The sequence below is a fragment of the Protopterus annectens genome, chromosome 13.part0 (assembly GCF_019279795.1).
Source record: "Protopterus annectens isolate FY-2018-M chromosome 13.part0, PAN1.0, whole genome shotgun sequence".
Lineage (NCBI taxonomy): Eukaryota > Metazoa > Chordata > Ceratodontiformes > Protopteridae > Protopterus > Protopterus annectens.
In genome coordinates this window covers 1236737657-1236762422 of record NC_056747.1, presented here as the reverse complement: position 1 = coordinate 1236762422, position 24766 = coordinate 1236737657, and the positions used below count along the sequence as shown (strand labels likewise).

At 37.2% G+C, this 24766-nt stretch overlaps 1 protein-coding gene across 1 annotated transcript in view; it reads left to right on the top strand.

Annotated features, from left to right (window-relative positions):
• The window catches only part of LOC122788223 (CD63 antigen-like), a 397284-nt gene that overhangs the window by 287031 nt on the left and 85487 nt on the right, over positions 1-24766 (top strand). The window contains exon 3 of the mRNA XM_044055242.1: positions 3261-3449. Within this exon, the coding sequence (XP_043911177.1) occupies positions 3261-3449 (189 nt within the window). The remainder of the gene's footprint in view (positions 1-3260; positions 3450-24766) is intronic.

Below are 24766 nucleotides of genomic sequence, written 5' to 3'. Positions count from 1 at the left end.
CTAGGTAGACGTCTAGGGTCCACTAGCCTGAGGTGGGCCCACTGGCCGAGGGGCTGCCACAAAACTTACATTTCTTCTTTAAGAATGTTCTCTGCTAGTGTTACATTTCTTCTTACAGGATGCACACAGAGTTCATCCTTAATTGTGTCTGTACATGCATTGCACATACATTTAAACATTAGAAAGGAGCAAATGATTTCTAACAGATGAGCATGGATTTTATTATGCAGAATTGCTGCTGCCGTTCTGGGCAAATGCAGAAAACGGGTCAAAACAAAGGTATCCATGTGTGTGTGTGTAATGCCCTGGTTAGGGATGGCAGGTTGGTTAACTCATTCAGACTCAAACCCTATACCTTGAATACAGGGCCCTAGAGGCTGAATCCTGTATGCCAACTACCAAACTGTAATCAGCAAGTGCATTTCAAGGACTGCTGAATTTCAGTGCATTTTAAGGACTGTCGAGTTTTTGTCCATTTTCAAAGTGCTGAATTTCCGTGCATTTTCAAGGAATGTTGAACTTCAAGGGAAGAGAAGTTAACTGTTGCTCATACTAAATTTATTTTCAATGTTTAACTGTTTTGTTTAGCAAATGGCCATCATTGGTGTTTGCGCTATAAATTTTAACAGTAGTGTTAGTAGCACAACAGGTAGCATACATGATTTTGGTGCAGGAGGCTGTAGGTTCTACCCCACACCATTGAGATGGAGTGCTGATATTGCAGTGCCCCCTTTCAAGGAGGGACAAGGGTGCTACACTCCTGAGTGTGCCCTCCTCTGGATAAAATACCTAGTAACTATGAATCTGTTGCCAGTCATTTCCTATTGCAATGTTACCATTTTTTAATGTAACGTCGGCATTTCATTCTTCAAGGGCAGCAGGCACTGAATTTGTACACCAAACACTGAAATGTAAAGTTGTTTGCCAGCAGCAACTTCTTCATTAGTTATAGATCTCTTTAATGTGGAATTATTCAGATTACTTTTACTTCTGCAGAAATTGTATATATTGACCGATATTATTGGATTTTAATGATAAATGTTTGAGTGGCCTTTTGTGGTTGAAATGGTCTGTAATGGGTAGATTTTCATTACTGGTTCATACATTTTTTTTCATTGCTTACTGGAAAAATGCTCAAACCTACAAATTTACAACAGACTCTAACAAGTGGTGCTGTATTATACAAGGAATATAATTTAATACAATCAGGATGGTGCATGAAAAACACATGCGTGTATGCATGATCCAAAAAATGTGTGCAAGGGTCCTGTGATTTGAAAACAGTCCAAGTGTAAACTTGAGAATGTGAGTTTCAAGGGCAGAGAAGCTTACTGTTCATGCTAAGTCTGTTTTCATTGTGAGTCTGTATTTGCTTTGTTTAGCAAATGGCTATCAGTGTTTGTGCTATAAAATTTGAAATAAAGATTTTACACATCTCTAATCATTGTAGAAGTAAAGAAGAAAATAATATGTACACATAGCCCTCAACTGTCCAGATTTTCTCAGACTGTCCAGATTTTTGACTCATATTTTTGGTCTGTTTCTCATAAAATTGTAGTTTTCTGGCAAATTACTGAGGACCGAAGTCAAAAAATAAAAGCAGACATTTGATTTTCAGAATTAGTATCCTTCAGAAAATTCATGCTAATGCAAAATCTTTTATTCTATTAACTTTTTAAGTTTGTAAGAGCAATATTTAAAAAGTATCCCTATTTTTGGGCCTTTGTGCAGCCATTATTTGAGGTTTTGTCCAGATTTCTTGCTCTAAGATATTGAGAGGTATGTATGCATGCTGACAGGTTTGAACAATGTTTATTGTAAGTGGGGAGAAATAGACAAGTTATGGGACACTGGAATGGCTGTGGGGGGTGCTGCTGGGAGGTGGCTGCTGGAAGGGGGACCATAATCTATTACCCTGCTTAGGGCCCCATTTAACCATGATCCAGTTTTGGCAGCATGCAATGGTCATTGAATGCTGCAGTCTCCATCAAGGCCAGAGGAATGTCCAGACACTGCTTTGAACCTTTGCACTTGATGGCTCATAAAGAACAGATATACACCTTCCTGTTATCTAGAAACCATCTATAATCTAGACAAATAGAATGGTCTCTGGTGCTGCAGACCACAATAACTTTCATCAACTGGCATTTGGCTGTATAAGACTTTTCATTTCTTTATAAAAATATTATCCTCAGGTAGAACAGAGTATAAAATGTACTCGGTATTCTTCAGGATTGGAATAAATTTATCTTAAACAAAAATCTTTAAATCTGCAGAATAGTCACCAAATGTGCAGTGGAAAGGCTACAGTCACCTATAATAAATACTAGGAGATCCTGGGGAAGCCAAGCAACACTTTCTGGTTTATCTTTTTACTGAAGTAATCTGAAAATTGATACTAGAAGTTTAATAAGAATAGCTCTGAATTCGGTGCTTGGCCTACTGGCTTTTTTTGTTTGTTTTCTTTTTTTTTTTTTTTTTTTTTGTTAAGTTGGTAAGGTTTATTAGACAAAAGTGCCAAGTGTCTTATTTTAAGGTTGACATCATGCAAAGACCCACTTTTGCAAGCAAAAATGAAAGCAATCAAAATCAGACCGGCATAAAGAAAATATTTTAGACAATAATTACTTTAACAATCAGAATACCATGTAAATACTAATATTCCTGGTAAGATACCAACCCAATGGCACAGGCTGAGGACAACTGAGTGAGCTGCTGGTAACTGAGTATCTGGTATCTGCCTTTTCTAAGGCTGTTTTAAAGGCTGAACAGACTGGATAAATTAAGCAGCCATGGGCCAGTGTCTTCCTTCAGGATGGGTGGAGGATGCTTGGGAACCATCTCCTGGCACTGGCAGCATGAGATCTCATAGATGTTCCTGCAATACAAGGTGTGGGAAGGAGACTATGGATAATGTGTAAGAGCACACACACCTATGTTTCTGCCTGGTGTACATTAACCTTGGGGGGGGGGGTCAATGAAAATGCCTCATATCAGTTATGTGATGGGTTTCTAGTTATCATTTGATATTTCACTGACTTGAGTGAACAAATGGGATGGACAGATGCAGGTAACCTGGAGGTCAGTGGTGTAAAAGTGCTAAAAATGTTAAGCCCATGTGCTATTTATGTATTATTGGGTTAATAAAAACTTAGATGTACATGTTACTAGAAACAGACATGCACAATATTCTGCTTTATTGAGTCTTTACTTTTCTGACAATTAAAAATATTAATTTTATTTATATTTCTTCTTTCCAGGTATCTGGCATTGCCCTAATAATAATTGGAGGTGTTTCCCGTAACTCTTATTTAGAGTATCAGTCTTTCACTGGAGGAGGCTTGACTAGTATATCTGTCATGTTGATTGTGGTTGGCGTTTTCATTGCAATATTATCCTTTTTGGGTTGCTGTGGAGCTTGGAAAGAAAACAGCTGCATGCTAATAACTGTAAGTAGGATTTTTGTGCAAATGTAGGTAACGAGTCCTTTAGTAAATACTACGCACACTGGCTCAGTGGAAAACTCTCACTCATATTCACTGTTTACCTGTATGTGGAAGCGAGGAACAGTATTGCCATATTTTATGGATCTGAAGTTTAAACGGCATTCCATGTTCAAGGCACAGCAGTGATGCCAAGAATCAATGCTAAGTAAGTTAAATGTATCTGCTTGTAGAATGACTATGTCCTCAGGGTCGGAGTATGTGATATCATTTACTATTAGGTCTGTGCAGTGTTGGGCAGTGTTTCTGACGTTTCTAACACAGTTAAAGGCTTTGTGGTTGTCTTTTCCCTGGGTGGTTATTTTTACTTCTTATCTAGCTTTGATTTCATCAAGGAACAGAAAGTTTAGCAAAAGTGTTTCTGACATCTTGACAATTACATTTATTATTGTTTGCAACAATTTTGTCTTTTATTGTAAAGCCTTTTTATATTTGGGTTCCATCATACAGGTTTAGTTATAAATTAGGAATCATATTTGGTTCAGAGGTGGCCAGACACCTCAATGCAGCTATTCACATGAACATAGAATCTGGCAGTAAAGGATTCCGCATGCGCATTGGGGTCATCAGGCTGAAGGGGGATGTTGAATTTAGCCAGATCATCATTCAATTTTTGTAGATTAGTCTTCACATAGTCTATGAATAACAATTTCTTAACAATGGCTATGCTCCTGTAATACTCCTGGCTAGTTTCTCATGCCTTCGATCAGATGTTTTCTATTCTGCTATCTTCTTGCCTTATGTCTTCCAAATGATACTACCACAATGGTTTTTAGTTATATATCTAATGAGTTTCATATTACTAACAGCAACAAAAGCACCAAGAAAAGTAGAAAATGAGCAACAACTGGATTCACCAAGCACGATTTAATACAGGATTTCTGTCTCTCTGACGTCTCGGCCTCAGCCTTCAAGGAGTACAGATCAAGTAAAACACACAATACTTATATACATACTAGCTCACTTAAAACAATTAAACAATTATATAATTAAAACTTAAACTAGCAGCATTTTCCAATTAAAATCCTCATTCAGTCCATTTGGATATAAAGTCTTAAACTTCAAAATATAAACAGTTTCTTTATACAGCAACATCTGTTTAATTTTTAACTGTTCATACTTATTATCAGGCAGTTGTTCCAAAATTGTTGCCTGTAATGTCATATAATCACTTTTATGCATTTCAAAAAAATGTCTAGCAACAGGACTTTCAGTTTTATTGTTAATTATGTCTCTAACATGTTCCAAGAGCCTTACCTTAAAGGCTCTCTTGGTTTCCCCTATATAGAACTTGTGGCAAGGGCATCTTAAGGCATAAATAACCCTCTCAGTGTTGCAACAAAAGAGATTATTTACTCTGAAGGGAATATTATTAATGTGATCAAAACTAGAAATCACAAAACTGCATGCCTTACACTTGCCACACTGATGAGTCCCTTTATAATTAATGCTATATCTCATTGTTTCAGTGGGGAAACTAAACTTGCTTTTGACTAAAAAGTCTTTAATGTTTCTTCCCCTTCTATATGAAAATTTCAAACTGACATCTAGCCATGGTTTAACATTACCCAAAGTACTAAAATAATTCCAAAACATTGAAACAATTTTAATAAATTCAGATGTATAACACCCATAGGTGGTAACAAAATACATAACCTCCTGCTGTTTTTGTTTATTCTGACCTTTGAAAGAACTGGCATTCCAATCACATATCCTATTCTCCTTGTTATATATCTGAGAATATTCACATAGTTTATTAAAACTTTCCTCTAAAATAGTCATATTATACCCTCTCAACAAGAAAGAGTTAAACAGCAAATCAATTTCTCTATTAAACTCTGTTGTTTCATTACACAGTCTAGATATCCGTAACATTTCTCCATATGGTAAGGAATGTATGGTATGGGGGACATGTCCACTACTGCCATGTACATATTGTGCTAGGCCTTCAAATTTCCTATTTACTGATGTTACTAATTTGTAACCACTGGAAATGTCAAGAATCACATCTAGAAAGGGTAGTCGTGTGTCCATAATTAGACCATCAAAATCCAAAGAAAATCTATTGGACTTGAGATCTGAAATAAATTGTTGGGCCAAAGACTGATCCCCCTCCACCAAAAAAATTAAATCATCAACATATCTATAATATCTAACAACATAATTCTGAAAAAAATAATGTTTGTATATATATTCTAGCTCGAAGAGCCCCATCGCTAAATTAGCGTACATGGGGGCAAAAGAAGCCCCCATGGCAGTGCCTCGCTTCTGATGATATAAAGTATGGTTAAATTCAAAATAATTATTTGTTAAAGAAAAATATACCAAATCAATAATAAATTCTGAAACAGGGGAATGGCCCAAAAAAAATCTCAATGCTTCAATACCAAGCTCATGGCTAATATTTGTATACAGGCTTTTGACGTCAATAGTTAACCAATACATGCTTTTCTTCCATTTAATGTCACCAATTTTATTCAAAAAATCAAACACATCTATTAAAAAGGATGGTAATTTTTTAACATATGGTAACAAGTAATTGTGTAGAAATATTCCTAAATTGCGTGAAAAATATTTACGTCCTGATACGATAGGGCGACCAGAAGGTTTCATTAGATTTTTATGAATCTTAAGCAGGCAATAAAAATACGCCATGCCACAGCCTTCTGTCTGAAATTTATTCTTAATATCCTTCATTTCAAAATATCCTAATCTAAATCCTTTCTGTATAAGTTCACTATATTGTAAAATGGCTGCATTATACCTATCAATGTCACATATTTCATTTTTTTTTTCAAATAATTCTTTTATTTTTCAAAATATGAAACAATGCATACTGAGAAAGGAAAAACATTACAGTTATGCACATTAAAATGCAACGATGAATAATTACAGAATATTGTGAGTTACCACATAGTTTAGCAATGATACATATGAGAAGGAAAGGAACAGCACGATGAGAGCATTGTAATCAATTTAACCAAAAACAATTATATACAATATTTACAACAAAATGTGCTACATTTCCTCTGCAGTGGTATTGCAAAAATATAATATTAATTGGGTTAGCAGTGGTTCTCCGATACATTAACAGGGATAAGGATACCTGTTGTACTCAAGGTATGAATGGGAAGTTATTCAGTAAGAATCAAATCTATAAGTTTCTTCCATAGTTTACCAAAATAAGCTCTCTTTTTGGGGCCTTTTATAATGAATTTATGAGCTGAGATGTGTTTGAAAGCCATCTCTTTGAAACCATTCCAACTAAGTTTGGTGCGATCTAACCAATTTTTAGTGATGTATAGTTTAATAAGTGAACAGAGAATAATTAAAATGTGGAGTTGTACTTTAGATAATTTGGAGGTAGGAATATGGAGAATGGCTGTTTCCCACGAGAGGGTGGAGGTGTAGTAACCCATTTTTTGTAAGCGAACTTTTAGAGAGCACCAGAGTTTGTAAGAGTGGTTGCAATACCACATAATGTGTAGTAGATCCGCTCTCGGATGGGGACAACAGGTACACGAGGGGATGAGTTGGGGTTAAATTTATTGAGTATTACAGGAGTGTAGTAGGAATTATTGTTTAGCATCAGTTGGGTGTATAAGAGTTTTTAAAAGGAGAGTTCTAAAGTAGATTTTATAGCTGAGAGTTTTTGGTCCTCTGAAATAGGAGAACCAACGGTATTCCAATAGTTGGAGAAGAGACAGTTTGAGTTGTATAGCAAAGTATTCAATAGTTTGTAAGAGGATGAAATTGTTTTTTTAGTGCTCGATATTACAGATATAGTTTCAACTAATTTGTTAATTTCCTGAGGGTTGGGAGAAAGATTGAAATGTTGTGCAAGTATAATTTCTCTTAGTTGTCGAAGAATAACTGTGTATTTGTTATTGGTTCCAAGAATTAACCGTAGCTCAGGAAGAGATTTTGACCTATGTTTGAGGATGTCCCATACATTGAGATCCTTGATGAGAGGAAATTTAGTAAGGTCCAACATTACATTATTGATTTTGATGTTTGGATTTTGATGGAGTGGTTGGAGCAGGGGTAGAATATTTTCCAGTTTGATGTCTTTAATAAGTTTTTGGAAAAGCCTAATTTTATGTTTCAGAGAATGTGCTAGATTACAATTGTTTATAGAAAAGTGGATAGGAAGGGAATAGCCTGAGGATTAATTTTGTTAGAAATAATATGGTGATGCCAGATTTTTAACCATGATGGAGAGTGGGTATGATTTTTGCTGCTAAAATTTGAAATAGACCAGACTCTGTTTGAGCAGATAATCTTGTAGTACAGTTGAAAGTTTGGAAGGCCTAACCCCCCTTTCTCCTTAGGATAAGTTAATTTAGAGTAAGAGATCCTGACTGACTTGGGAACCAGATGAACCTAGCTAGGTCTTTTTCAATTTTGGAAAAGAAGTTATTAAAGACTACCATATCCGAAGCATTGAATTGATATAAGAGTCTGGGTAAGACATTCATTTTCACTATTGCTACTTTGGACAAGAAAGCTAAATTCATAAGTTTCCATCTTTGTAGATCTTGCTGGATGGTGGACCATGTTTTAGTAGGTTATTTTGGAGCATGGAAGCTTGGTTATGTTCAAAATGGATACCTAGATATTTAAGGTTATATGTTATTTGTAAAGAGGACTCAGGAAATAGAAAGATTTGTGGGAGTTGGGATTGTTTGTGAAAATATGTGATTTTTTATTGTTAATTAGGTAGTCTGATGCAGTAGAGAAGTACTTGATGGCATCAAAGATTTTGGGTAGGTCTGAGTTGGGAAACTGGAAGTATAGATTTAAATCATCTGCAAAAGCTGATAGTGCAACATGTGTGTTTAGGATTTTAGGAATGTTGTGGTGAGTATTCTGCGCGATATATAAAAGAAGGGCTCGATAAAAATGTTAAAGAGAAAGGGTGAAAGTGGGCAACCCTGTCTTGTTCCATTAGTAATCAATATTGGCTTGGATCTCTGTTTGTTTATGTAAAGGTATGTGTAAGACTTTGTATAAAGTGTTCTGATCATATCCGAGAAGGATTTAGGTATATTGAAATGGAACAAAGTAGCAAACAAAAAGTCCCAGTTGACTCTGTCAAAAGCCTTAGAGGCATCCAAAGTTAGGGCATATATTGGGTTTTTGTCTTTTTTGGTAAATTGTATTAGGGAATCCAAAGTTAGGGTATTATCCCATGTGTGTCTATTGCTCATAAAACCAGCTTGGTCAGGGGAAATTAAAGACGGGAGTATCTTTTGTAATCTATTAGCTAAAATAGCAGCAAGAATCTTAATGTCAACATTTATTAACGAGATTGGTCTGTAATTGTGTGGGTCTGCTTTGTCTTGTTTATTTTTTAATAGTAAGATGGTTTTTGAGTTGTTCCAATGTAAGTCAGTAATACCCTCCTTTATGATACAGTTAAAGACTTTCAATAGGATGGAGGATATTTTTGGGCAAAAGGCTTTGTAGAAGTTAGTAGTGAACCATCAGGGCCGGAGATTTGCCTCTTTTAAGGTTGTTTATGATGTCTTGGACTTCTTGAATGGTAAAGGGCAGATAAGAGAGAGACTTGATTAGGTTCAAGAGAGGGAAATTAATGGAATTAAGAAAAGACTCCATCTGGGGTTTGAGAGTATCGTGTTTATTGCTACTATAGATATCTGAAAATAATTCAAAGAATAAATGTATTATTTCAGAATCTGAATTGTAGATTTTCCCTTGATAGTGAAGGGTGGATATTCTGGGAGCACCGTTATTATTTTTTAATATTCTTGCCAAAGTTCTTGAGGGGATTTGAGCCCATTCAGAATATGTTGCTATAAATTTTGTTCCTGTAGGGAATAATTCTGTGAGTGAAGTTCTAGTAATTCTTTGCGCGTGGAGTTGATCAGTACTTCAGTTTTTGGGTCTGGAGATAATCTCTGACTTTTTTGTAAAGATGAGAGTTTAAAGGATAGAGTATTTTCTTTTTTAATGTTGAGTTTTTTAAGAAAGGAAGCTTTGCTAATCAAAAAACCTCTCATTTCAGCTTTACAGGCCGCCCATTGAATGTCTGGAGGGATTAGGGATTTTGTAAGATTAATGTCGAGAACCAACAACATGTTATTAATTTTATTTAATATATCTTTATTATTTAGTAGGTTATTGTTAAGGGTCCAGTTAGCAAAGGTAAAATCAGGCGTGTTGAATCTAATTTTAAGAGAGATTTTTGCATGATCGGAGAGAGATCTGGGTTCAATATTAAAAGTATTTTTAAATTTAGATAGGGGGTCCGAAATCAGAAGGAAGTCTAGACGTGACCAAGATTTGTGACAATTAGAATAGAAGGTATATAAATTTTCTTTGGTGAAATATTACTAAAAGTGATAGTGTCTACAAGATTAAAATCTGAGATAAGTTCCTCTAAGGCTAAAGAAGCTTGGAAGTTATAAGAGGAGGATTTGCTGGTGCGATCTAGGCTAGGGTCTATTACCACATTCCAGTCCCCTCCTACTATGAATAAGTAATTTGGAAATGAGTTTAGTATGTTATAGATTTCTAAGATAAAAGTTTGTTGTTGAGAGCAAGGACCATATAGGTTCAAGAACATAATTGGTTTGGAGGAATCTGGGAGTGTAGAGGTGAAATAACACCATCTGCCGTTTGTATCGGATTTATATTCATTAATAGCTTCCTCAAATTGTTTCTTAATTATAATGGCCACCCCTTGAGTTTGTGCTATCACCAGCACTTATTATGGACCTGATCCATTTTCTATTTTTTATATTCTCCCATTCATTTTCAGATAGGTGTGTTTCCTGGAGAAAGCTAATATTAGCCTGGGATTTAAAAATCAGGTGGAGAAACAGTTTTCTTTTAGCGGTATTTTGTAAGCCTTTGATATTCCAAGAGTCAACGGCCCAACTCATGTAAGTTAAAACTAACAGGGTATAAGGAAACATTATATATTTGGAGACTTAATGTAATATATGGGTAAAATAATGTGTGTTGGAAAGAGACTGCCTTGTGCTTGCAATAGGCAGAGATGGAGATGGAGAACCTTATCATATCTGTGTCAGCAAAAAGTTTGGATGTAGAGGAGGAAGTAGCAAAATACTCCTTCTGACATGCCCCGGTGCCTACCCACCTAAACCCCTTAGAAGAAGTATAAAACTAACAAAAGAAAACCCTAACAGTTCTATACATATATACATAAAATTCTCATCCAAAGGGTTATCAAACTAGATCCCTACTACAGTGCACATACAGCATCCGTATGTAAATGCTACACCTACTAGTATGTCATGTAAGTATGACCTTGTGTAAATAAACATACGCTTGTAAGCCTAGCGCTTAAGCTTAATGTATGTGAGAAATGTAAATCTATGAATACCATATATAACAGACTTATTTCAAGTAGTAGCATTTCTTATGGAATTTCACACACAACAGGTAAATTGTAGAATTGGTATAACCCTAAAGCATTATTAAGCAAATCGTATACAAGAGCCTGATACTAGTGAATCTGACAGTATAACAAAAGTTGTAAATGGTTGAAAAGCTAAACAGAATAAGTAGTTGTGGTGTTGTTTGGGCAAAAAGGTATTTCCAATGAGCAGACTCTGATAATAGCAGAGCTAATTTAAAACTAAGAGTCTTGTTGTGTTGTTGAGATCCTCCCTCTCTCTGTGTTTACCATTTACCAGATTTAAGCACTACTGATTTGGGTATAAGTGGTCTTTAAAACCCTACATAGCTTTTAACTGCCAGCTAAGTTAAATTAAATCATTACATTTGTTTTACAGCATTATGTCAGACTCCATGGCCACCCTGCCCCCATTAGCAATTGACACACAGAGCCTTATTTCTTTCTTAAATTCCCAACTCTATATGGAAACTTCTCTAGCTGTAAACTGCAGCCAGTTCAATAAAACAGAAAGACAGTGTAAGTGTATCTATATGCTGATTATTACAAATGAACAAGATTTGCTAAAGATATGAGTTTGTTTAGTTAATTATAATGTAACATCCTGCTACAGTCAGAACTAAAAAACTCTTCCTGACATCTATTATGTTTCTATGTGAGTTGTGTATTTGTTAGTGAAGGTGTTTATGCCTTTACTTTATATGCTTTTTGCAACATAGGGTCGAGGAGTTTAAACAGACCATCATGGTCCTCATTTAATGTAACTGGAGTGTCCCAACAATAAAAAACTGTTTGCAAACCTGTACTATGTACAGGGGATCCGAACACAGTAAGCAGGACCTTTTAATTATGTTCAGCGCTATAAGCGCGATTGAAGGAGAACAGACCTAGCGAGCGTACACTTCAAGAGTCCCAGCAAAAGGAGTCCCACTGGAAACCTCGCGACGAAGATGCGTTCCTTGCTTGACACGTGGATCTGCCTTTGAACAGAAGGATGGATGTTTTTACTGTTATAAACAGTCTCAGATCTGTTAAATAGGCAATGTTGACGCTGAATTAGAGAGCGACGATGTCCCTGAAGCCTCCGGTGAGTGAATTAAGCATATGAGGTGTAAAACTGCTGAAACGCTTGTGCTGGAAGATTATGCATTTATCCAAGATCAGGAACCTTGTTAAATATTTTAAGGAAGATCTCTTTTGCTTCATTTTGGGAGGTTACAGTATATTTAGTTTCATGTTGGGAAAAGATCAGAGTATTTGGGTAACGCATTTGAAATCTGATGTTTCTTTTAATTAGGTCTGAACAAAACGGAGCTAGTTTCTGTCTGTTTTCCTTAATGGAGATGGGTAAATCTTGTGTAAAAGTTAATTTGTGATTATTCCACAGGAAATTTTTATTTTTTTTTGCTGCATATAAAATCTGTTGAACTGTCTGGAAATTCAGTAGTCTTGTGTATATTTGGCGAGGAGCTAAGGAATCTTGTCTTTTATGAAGCGCACGGTGGGCTCTCTCAATTGTGATATTTTTTTCCCCTTCTGGGTGAAGAAGTGATTCAAATATTTGTTTTGTTATAGCAAGTAAGCCTTGACTGTCATAGCTCTCTGGGAGACCTCTTATTAATATATTATTACGTCTGCTTCTAGCTTCTAGATCTGTAAGTTTTGTCTGTAGGTCTAATAAAGAGGCTGTTTTGGCACGCAGATCATCTGATACAGATTGTAGTTGGAACTCATTGGATTGTACCTTTTGCTCAAGTGTGTCTACTCTGTCCACAATTTGATTGATTGATTTACCTATGGTTGAAAGTTGTTCCGAGAAGCTTTGTATGGCAGATTGGATGGGCTGAAGGGCCTGCTTCAACTCATCCATGTGGAAGCTAGAGTCTTCTTTACTATTTGTATCACTTTTGATAGGCTCCGCATTTTGTTTATTTGTTCTCTGCCTTTTTGAAAGGACTTCTTTTTCAGGTGAAAAAATTGCTGAGGCTTTGGCTTTAATTGTTTGGGTTTCCATTGTAAAAGAGTCATTTGTTGTTTTTGTCTGTTTAGCCATGTGGAGTTAGAGGTGTTTCAAGTAGGAGCAGGCCTCCCTGAGTTACTTGTGGAAATAACACTGTGGAAGAGCCAGAGATGATGAAAGTCTATTATGAGTTATTTCCCACTGCGAAGGTGATGCAATTACCGAAGAAATTAAGGTAAAGTAGCTCTTTTCGAAGTGTGTAGTATATTAGAAAAAGTAGTTGAGGTGAGGAGCTCTGTGCATAGGCTGTTCACTAGTCGACCACCATTTTGGAATCAATGTCACATATTTCATATGTATTACTATCATTAAGATGTAACATACACATGTCAAAATAATCAATCATATTCAAAACGACAAGTTTATTACCCTTGTCAGCAGATTTGAAGACAATATTATTATTCTTACTTAACTTTGTTAAAATATTCCATTCCTGGAAAGACATATTATATTTAACATTGCTCTTATCTTTCATAAATTCTTGATAACCTATTTCAGTAGAGTGATTGACCATTCTAATAAAATTGGACACTTCATAGTGCCTAACCTTAGGTATAAAGTTACTGCTCGACGGTACATTCTCCGTATTGAGTTTAACGTAAGCGTTGGGCGGCTCGTCTGAAGTGCACGAATAAAAACTGTCATCTAGACTGGAAGAACTTGAATATAAAGTATTTAACTTACTATCAGAGCTTAGACTGAAAAAATACTTTAAATATAACTTCCTGCTAAATCTATATACATCCATTTGCATATCATAGAGTCTGGAAACCACCGTGGGGATGAATTTCAAGCCCAAATTTAACACAGAAAGTTCATGATCACTGAACAAGTAATTAGACAAATTTATGACATAATTGTCCATATTATTAGAAGCAAAACTACCATTTACCTCTTTTATAGCCACCTTGTCTGGATTGTTCTGATGTTGTATATTCGCCGTGATGTATCTCTCTGGGCTTGTGGCTGTTCTGAACGAAAATTCTGCCGTAAATGTTCTGGTTGTTGGGCTGCTGGTAAAAGAGGAAAATCTGGATCAACCCCATCATCTTCAAAGGAGGTATATCCATTATCCGACGCCAACGCTGATGAATTAAGAGGACGTGTCCTAGCTGTTTCTTGTTGGAACCTGACGTGTTTACGTCCTCTATTGCGATTGGTTCTTGACAAAAACGCCTTATTTAACTCATAATCACACAAATCTCTAATTAATTTGCCTTTCTTTCTTTCTATGAGTGTTAATTCATAATCTTTCAATTTGTCATTAACTTGTATAAGGAATTCATCCAAAAAGGATGTTGAAACACACTTTGATATGTCACCACACAGTTTTTTGATATCCGTACACAATTCTTTCTGTTTCAATTGATCGCGTTCTATTAAGATATGCAGCCATTCTGTAACACAATTGTGGGCTGCAGATACCCACCGCTTATGAAACATAATGTCCGAATCTTTAGAGAGATCAAAGGGTGTAGTAGGATCTTTAAACACCCTTAACCCTCTCGGTGTTGTCTCTGTGTCTATATATCTTTGTAGTCCACAAATATTGAAAAACGTAGCTGTTTCTTTAATCATTTTTTTCTCTAGGTTTCATATTACTGTCTGTAGTAAAGCTTAAGATATGTAATGTTTTCTGTTTTACATTCCTCTTTTTGTAAATTCTGATTGTTGGCAACTATCATACTTTTTGTATATTGTTTGTAAATCTTTTAAAACTTTTTGTAATCTTTTTGTACTATTGTTATGGAGCTTATCTCCCCAGGTCTCTGCTGAAAACAGGGTACTTGCTCAGCCGGACTCTACCCAGCTAACAAATGTAAAATAAATAAAAGTAAAGAATTATTTGAAGGTGTTTCCAACTTCAGTCTTATGGTGAACGTGACTAATGTGTGGTCCAATTTGACAAGGTAGAAAGTTACAACCAGTGGGGAATGTCTCATATTAGTGAGGACCAAGCTCAGAATTTTGTCTCACGTAGTTAGGGTGTGTACTAACTGATCCAGAAAGTTTGTATTTATGAAGTCCAGAAATCTCTGGGCATATGTTAGGGGATGTATAAGTCTCCCAGTTGATAGATGGATAGCTGAAGTCCCCTAGGAGAATGGTGTTTGGCCTAATGTCTAACACTTAATAACTAGTCTCCATTGCATATAGGCCAGTATACGTAGAAACATTCAATTCCACTGGACTGACTCAGCACTAAAACGATATTATCTACTGCTGCTGCTGTTGTCTGAACTATTGTTATGCCAAATTTGGTAATCTCTAATTATTTAGAGAATTATGTTTCAGTTTATATAGACGTAGAAATGTCACTTCAGTGGCCTTGCTTGACAAGGGCACTGGGAGCTAACTTTGGGCGGCATGATGCCAGGGAATCTTCTTGGGCTAGTCTTATATAGGCTCCAGGGCCATTAGCCTAGTACACACCTATGAACCTATATATATATATATATATATATATATATATATATATATATATATATATATATATATGTGTGTGTGTGTGTGTGTAATATATATATATATATATATATATATATATATATATATATATATATATATATATATATATATATATATATATATATATATATATATATATATATATATATATATATATATATATATATATATATATATATATATATATGGGTCTACCTGAAAACACCGAAAGTCCTAAACGCCGATGACAAGAACACGACACTGGAAGATCGACAATGGAGAAGACCGACAGCTGAGAATCCCAACTCTGAGAACACTGACATGTAGATATAGATATATATATATATATTTTGAACCCCATACACAATCATTGCATTTGTTTCCTTTGCAGACAGGGTAAGACAGTCTGCTTCTTTCATTTTACTCGTGTGTGCTAACCCTAACCATGACCCTGCCCCTGCTTCTAAATCCAACCCTACTTTATGAAAACCCTTTTCCTAATGGTACCACTAAACAAGGAATGCACACATTCACATCACACAAACCAACACGCATGCATAGCCCTTACTCTAATCCTAGCCCAGGAACACCCACACATGCACACACATGCATGTGCATGCACACACATGCACACACACATGCACACGCGCGCACACCAAAATCATCACATACACCAGCACACAAGCACAACTTGAAACTAACACTAGGTAAGACTGCAATCCAAATTGTAGCTTGCTACAGATCCCCCACCATGCCCCATGATTCTCACTACACCTTTCTAAACATATTGGAAAATATTAAGATACAACCAAACACCCTAAAACTGGGTGATTTCAACTACCCTGCCATTAACTGTGAAAACTACTCGTGTACCAACACCTTTGCCCATCTGTTCTTGGAATTCATAAATTCCAACACCCTGGATCAACTAATCCATAGTCCCACCAGGGGCTCCAATATCCTAGACCTGGTCATTACCAACATGGAAAATCGATGTTCCACACCTATGGTCACCCCCTCGTTGGTCAGGTCTGACCATAAGCTAATCACCCTTGACATCCACATCCCACCCCCCAGTAAGGAAACCTCCATAAAAAACTTCACCAAAGCCAACTTCATGCTACTCAAGTCAGAAGTTACAAACTTCATGACACCCATGCAGACAGGAACTGAAAGCTTGACTGCTGAATCCTACACTAAGGCACTGTACAAGCACATCCACTCATGCATGAATCGTGCCATCCCAAATAGAACCAAGATGCTCTCCTCCAAAAAAAGGAAGCCAATCTGGTGGTCCCTGCCATAAACAAACTATACAACAGAAGGAAGAAAATGTTGCAGAAAAGAGGAAAATCCAAGGATGCAAAAAACTCCCTTACCAGCCTCAGTAAGAAGCTGAGATCCCTCATAAAATCCTCCAAAGCTAGTTATGAAAATAAAATTGCCAAATATTCCAAAGACAACCACAAGGCATTCTATAACTATGTCAAGAATTTAAATGGCAATGCTCAGATCTGCTCTGAGCTACAACAGAATGGCATTAAATATACTGATCCCAAGGATATTGCCAATATCCTGGCAAATCAATTCAGTGCCAGCTTCATCCCACCACCCCCTAAACAACCCATCTCAATACCAGAAGATTGCCAAATTCCAGTAATAACTGCCACACAGCTAAAAAATGCACTCTCCAAAGCTAAGAATACAGCATCCATGGGACCAGATGACATCCCGGGCTGTGTACTACATGAACTACAAAATAAACTGGCACCTCATCTAAGTGTCATGTTTAATCATAGCCTCACCTCAGGCTTTGTGCCCACTGAGTGGCGCACAGCTACAGTTATCCCACTCCACAAGGGGGGATCCACCTTGGATCACGGGAACTACCGCCCCATCAGTCTGACGAGCCTGATCTGTAAGGCTATGGAAAGTATTATCATGGAACTTATAAACAAAGACACTGGAAACCTTCAAACACTGGACTCCACCCAGTTTGGGTTTGTGAAAGGCCGATCGTGTCTCTTGAACCTGAATGACTTCTTCGAATCAGTCTCCAGAGCAGTGGACGAGGGTAAGGCAGTCCACACAGCCTATCTGGATCTCGCCAAGGCCTTTGACACCATCCCCGACTCTGGAATCATAGGTAGCATACTAAGCTGGGCATTAATCCCTACATCACTCAATGGTTTGCCAACTGGCTTACTGACAGAACCCATACTGTAAAAGTAGCCGACTCCAAATCCATCTCCAGACAAGTGACAAGTGGAGTACCTCAGGGTTCAGTCCTGGTACCGCTTTTGTTTGGCATCTACTTCTCTGAAGTACAGGCCAACACTAAGAGACTCTGGCTAACAAAGTTCGCAGATGACTGCAAACTGGGAGCCATTATTGAATCCCTAAATGATGTGGATAGTCTACAAAAGGGCCTTACAGAAACAGATGCTTGATGCCAGAGCCATGGGCTCAAGCTCAATGCCAAGAAATGTATAGTTATCCCCTTTGGGAAAAAATATGTACCCATGAATTACCACATAGGTGGCAGTACACTAAACACTGAAAGTGTGATAAGAGACTTACAGACACAGGTGGACAGTGGTCTCACCTTCGATAACCACAACTCCACAACAGTCAGGAAATCCTTCTATGTGACACACCTCATCACTTAGGGCTTTTCATCCAGAAAAAAGGAGGTCATTGTCCCACTGTACTCATCCCTCATTAGACCCATTATAGAATACAACGCCCCGTTTGGTATGTACCTCTCAAGACATCTGCAACAACTGGAAAGGCCACAGAAATAACTCACTAAAAGAATCACAGGCCTAAAGCAGATGCCCTACGCTGACCGCCTTAAAAAACTCCAGCTATACTCTGTTGCATATCATCTACTCAGAGGCGATCTCTGCTTAACATACAAAGCCATGTCAAACACAGAGCAGTTGGACATGCTACACTTAAAGAAATCCCAATCCCTCAAAGCCACACACTCCAGGGATCTAAACCTTGTCATCACAATAAACAAAACATGCTGGAGGGATAGGTTCCTGACCCAGAGACTCCCCAGACTCTGGAACAGACTGCCCATACATGTCAATCATAAGTGCCTCTTTGACCTTCTTCAAAAGGAACTTTGATGATTGGATGGGAGAAAAGAAATTCACCCTGGGGATCACATCAGTCACCAAGCTAGACATGGGTCCAGAGAAGTAAATAGTGTGGGAAGAAATAGCCAGGGAATTGTTATGGCTAGGCTTGTATAGGCCCTAAGGCCAATAGCCTAGTACCAACCTATGAACCTATGAACTAAATCTATACCCTTCCCTTGTCCCTCACACACACACACACACACGTTTATATCACGTTATCGAAAGAACCTAAAATATCTACACCACATAATATCGAACATTCAGAACAGCAAATTTTTTTTCCTTGGGAAAAAAATTGCTATTCCGAAACACATATGCACAACACAAGCACACCTAAAAAACATCAATACACACATATACACTTATAATCCTACAACTAACCCTACACTAAACTATACATACACTACTATCTATCCACTTACCTTAACCCAAACTCTAACCCTAAGGTCCGTCACTATCGCACACTCACCTAACCCATGCCCTAACCCTAACTCACTTAACCCACCCGTAAACCTAATTCACCTAACCCGTGCCCTAACCCCAACTAACCTAACCCGCACCCAAATCCTAATAACCACACAATCGCACACTTACCTGAACCCGACCTGTAAATCTCCACCACAGTGCTGAAAATAGCAAAGCCCCAGAACTGGCCAGCTTCGCTATTTTTAGCATTCGATTAAAATGGGTCGATATTAGAACATTTGAAGTTTTAAAACTTCAATGTTCTGATATAGACCCCACCACACAGACGCGCGCGCGCGCACACACACACACACACACACACACACACACACACACACACACACACACATACACACACACACACACACACACACACACACACACACACACACACACACACACACACACACACACACACACACACACACACACACACACACTTCATGCAGAAACTTTTGGTATAGCCAAAAGTTTTGGCATTAAAACAAAACCCACTTATAGTTAGCATAAGTATATCCCAAATAGAAAAGGAAGATTCAATGTTCCTACTTCCAAAAACTCCTAGAATCAACAATCAGTGATTCTGACACAAAAAAACTGCAGTAAGCTCTGTTGATAAAGTGCATCTTCAACAGAGTTTACATCAACCTGGTAGATGGACTGTGGTGTCATTTTGTGACTTGTTTGGAATAGGGCCATGGCCTTGGTAATGCATACAACTTTTTATGATTGTGTTTCACATAGGCAACTAATATAAGTTGAGAGCAAGAAAAGATGCATTGAAAAGAAAATATTAGGCTTTTTAAGTTGTAGAATAATACAATAGAGAATCTAAAAATGCAAAGTTCTATTTATATATGGCATTTATTGAATTCAGGAACATTGCTTCACAGAGCAGATGTTCCCTTGTGGAATTTAGGATCATTAGTGTTTTTAGTCTGTGTAGCCTTTATGTTTAATTTTTTGCGATACAAGTGCATCATTTATAATGTATTTGCAGTAATGCTAAACTAGTATGTAATATAATACTAATATCCAATTAAGTTAAACAAAAAAATAAATGTGAATGAAAAAGGTTATTCATTTAAACATCATAGCAGTAAGCAATTAGTGCTTTCTTTGGAAGGAGGAATTTAATCCTAAGCACTGAGGTCTTTCCAAGGAGTACACTATATCTTGTCTGCATGTCCAGTCTTGTATCACAATTACTTGGTCACATAATTTCATAAATAACAGTTGAGCTACACACATTCTTGTAATATGTAAATGCATGTACTTAAGCTCATCATATTATGAGCAAATGTGATGCAAACAAATAGTTTTTTTTCACCATACATGTGGGAGGCTCCACCCAACATTCTTCTCATTTTTATTATCCTGACACTAAAAGAAGTAAGAATTATTAACAGTTGTACCAACACTTAAGCACATTCAAAGCAATGCATGTCCACTTAAGAAGTTCTTCAGATAGTTTCTTCCACCTCTTGGCACTATCCTCAGTAGAGGTTAGTATTTCTACAACATTGTTGAGAACAGTCTTCACAATGCCCCTCCTCATCCCAGGATATTTTGTCAGACTGTCTCTCCCTGAGACCATCAAAACCACTGTTTATGGCATCAGCAAACTCCTGATACATTCAAACTTTAATTTTGGCAGCTGCAGCAGCTGCTACCTTCTTGGTCTATCAGCATGCATCAGCCAAATCTGAAGACCACCTTCTAGCATTGCATGAAGTTCCCCTTTCTTTATCTTGGTAGCTTGGCTTCCACCTGTAGGTCTTATGTTTTCTGTCAAGATGTCCTGCAGCCAGATCAGCAACTAAGGCCTTGAACAGGATTCACTTGGACTCCAGTTTTTGGCCTCCACTGGTATATGATAGAAGCTGTTTTGAGGTATGGGCTGAAGTCATCTCCCACAGAAACATCTGTTAGGCTTTTTCAGGATGCCATTGCTACACAGTTGGGTTTCCAGAATCTTTTCAGGCAATTTTCCAAGTGTTTATCCTAACTCCCCATCAGGTCGGTGATATGTTGACAACTCAAAACCTCTCTTGACCCAAGTATCCAGAACCAACATCTTTAGGTCTGATGACATGACTACAAATTCAGTCATAAAACTTTGTCCCAAAGTGCTTTGGTACTATGTATGCTTATGAGCAGTATGTCCAAATATGATGCTCATTACAGCCAAGCTTCGGCCAACACACAAATCCAATAACAATTCTTCATTCATTTTTATAACAGACAAGTTGTTCCTTTTCTCACACAAGAGTGTTAGACTCTTTCAGCAGATCTATGCAGACAGCAGGTAGTTCCCTTTCAAAGAGCACTCTGAGTCTCCAAGAAGGCCATCTACTCCAAACAGTTATTAGCTGTTTGTGCAGAGATGAGAGTTTAACTTTTTGCAACTCCCCGTTCTTTGCCTTGTGACTGGTGAGGCCAGTGAGATGAGAGCTTAACTTTCTGCACCTCCCCATTCTTTGCCTTGTGACTGATGAGGCCAATGAGATGAGAGTTTAAATTTCTGCACCTCCCCGTTCTTTGCCTTGTGACTGGTGAGGCCACTGTAGCTCCACACAGTTTTTTCAAACTGAACCAAACTAGGCTATGTGGGTCACCCAGTCACCAACTCACTCACTCACTGGTAAGCATCGCTCCAGCCTTGGCTCAATGGGTCACTTCTTGTTTTCCATAAGGTTCTGCTATTCTTTGAGCAACACTATGTGGGGGCCATATTTTAGGATTGTCTGAGTCCTTCTCTCAGACCAGTTTATCTAATAATATTTTCAGGCAAGATTTTTCTTTCAGAGAATATTCATAGCACTGCTATGTTTTCTGTCATCACTGACTCCACACAGATCAATTGTGGCCACTAGGAGTATATCACAGTTCAGTCTAAACTGCAATGTGTGCATGGTTATGCATGCCTGGTAAGATGTTTGCTCATATCACATATATGGTTGCAATGCAGCTCTCATATACACACACATGCACACTCACATGCATGAATGTGGACAGACTCATATGCTGCAAGAGAAAGGAAGAAAGACTTATCCTGAATACATTGTTGAAGCCATGATGGCTCTAAAAACTGATATACTGATCTGCCTTGCATGCAAAGGTGGAAGTGATTATTACATAGCTAGTGAAGTTAGCGCTTAGCAATAGATTCTGCAGCCTCATAGACAAAGCAGTTCTGCAGATGCAGATACACAACTATCAGGACTTCAGTGATGCAGGCATTATGCTCTATTCAGCCAGTGAATAATAGTGAATTCACCATCAGGGCAGTCAATGCCATATTTCAGCTGCCCTTTATATTTAATTCTAAGTGTAGTACCCAAGGTTGTTTTACATGTAAATGTAGGCCATATCTACAAAAAGGAAAACAGAATTTAAATCTGTTAACTTTCCTCACTCTTACAGTTCGTATCAAATAAATGAAAAAAAAAAGTATTTTAACATGAGCATGAAATGTATCAGCAAATGATGGAAGTACCTCTTTCACCTCTACTGAAGAAGACATATGAATGGAGATTGCAGGAGGTTTTTTTTTTTAATGCAGTCTATTCACATCTTGATATATTAAGGAAATGCATAAGACAAGTAGATTTGTCATAGATCACAGCCTTGGGACTTGAACTGCATGCAAATCTAAGTTACAATGTGCTCCATGAAGTTTGTAGTGGTGTCATATTTAAAACCAAATCTTCAGCCACCATACCAGCCCCACTTGTGGGTCAGACTTCTGCTCCAACAGTTTTTAAATGTTAGGTAGGGGAAGAAAACATACAGAAAAGAAATGTATGGCTACGCCCCTTGAAAGCTTGTTTTGTGTAATTATGGACTATCAAGTAACACAAAAATAATATATATTTTTTGTTTTGTTTATTTGCCTGGTTGAGATACCTGGTTGTACAATTTCCATGGCCAGTCATTCTCACGGCATAAAAAAAAAAAAACTTACAGGGAACATTGTTTTCAGTGTCAGTACAAATAGATTACTGTGATGTAGATGTCTATTTGCAATCATCTAATAATGGTGGTAGTGGTACATTTTGTACCATTTAACATAAACTGCAGGTTTTGGATAAGCCTTTAATTTCAGCATCAGTGTCAGAATACCACTGAAAGTTTTATGTCTGGAACTTCATTTCTGCTTCTCCCAAGTGCTTTTTATGCATTATATCCAGCCCCATGGAATGCAATCTTGCTGAAATTACTAGCCTGGAGCTACATAATAATGTTCCTTGACACACGGATACCTGCCATTTTCAAGCAGTAAAACCAGGGGACAACAGATTAGTATTACCCTAGACCACAACTTTTTTCACTAATTTATACACTTGTGATAGCATTGGGTCATTCTTGATTTTTCTATCTGCAGCAGTATTTATTTAACCACCTTTATTGAATTATCACTTGCTACATAGGCAAATTTACATTTATATGAAAGAAAACAAACCATATTAACATGTTCACAGTATAGATTATACATCCCATATATTCTTTTGTACAATATAATCAATCCAACAATGCATAAATTGGTCAATTCCTGCCTGTCCTTAAACCTCATTCTTCCTCTAAAACATTTCTCTGCATGTATTGTTCCCACAGTTTCTATTTTTTCATATACAGTTTTCACCTATCCTTTTCTAGAGATCCCACTTCCAGTTCTTCTATCTCTCTTACAACATCCACTACTTCAACTTCCAGATTTAAACTACTGCTTAAGGAACACCTAACCAATAAATGGCTTTGCTCCTGCACTAATCCAGGCTGATCATTCTGTCCTTCCTTGTTCTTACAACCAAAATATCTCTTCCCTTACTAAATTATCCCTTCTCTTACTGACTTCCAATTTCTCTCTACCTACCTCAAGCTCACTATCCTCATACCTCTATCTACCTACCTCAAGCTCACTACTCCTCTTACCTTTATCTACCTACATCAAGCTCACTTTCCTCTTACCTCTGTCTACCTATCTCAAGTTTCTTATGGTGCATCATACTCCCTCCTTCTTGTACTTCACCTCAGTATTGCCTTATATATCACTGTTTAGAACAAATAACACTAACATTGCAACAATTTGCAAAATGTTTTGTTTATATACCATACATGTATTTCATAAATATTTATCACCAATGCCATGATATTTACCTGCTGATCAGTCATTCCTCTATGCTGGCACAAGCTATTTCATGCTAGTTTGTTAGCTTTTTTTCCCATTCTGTATTACTCTCAGTTTTTATTATTTATGTATAAACTATTTACTACCAATATTTACTAAAGTTATGCATTCTCAGTTGTTATTGATTTCTTGTATTGTTTGTAATGTGTTTATTGAAAAGGAGCTTTTTTCCCCAGCCTCCACTGAAAAAGGGCCACTGGCCCACTCGGACCTCCCCAGTAAACAAATGTAAAATAAATAAATAAATTATGGTTGCTTTAGACTTTGATTTCCATTTTCTAGTATTTGCTCTTTTGGCAGATACCAGAATTAAACTTAACAAGGCCTTACTAAATCTAGACAATTTAGATCCCGTATCCCAGCAAAAAAAAAAAAAAAGAATTTCCTTAGTTCATAGGTTCATAGGTTCATACTAGGCTATCTGCCCTAGGGCATTTATAAGCCTACCCAGAGTGTGTTTGGCTTTCGCCACCCATTTTAAATTAATTTTGCTTTGCCCTTTTTCGAGGTTAGTATACTGTGCCTCTGTCTAATAGTGACACAGAAGTGATACCCGGGGTAAAACTACGATCTCCCATCCATTCA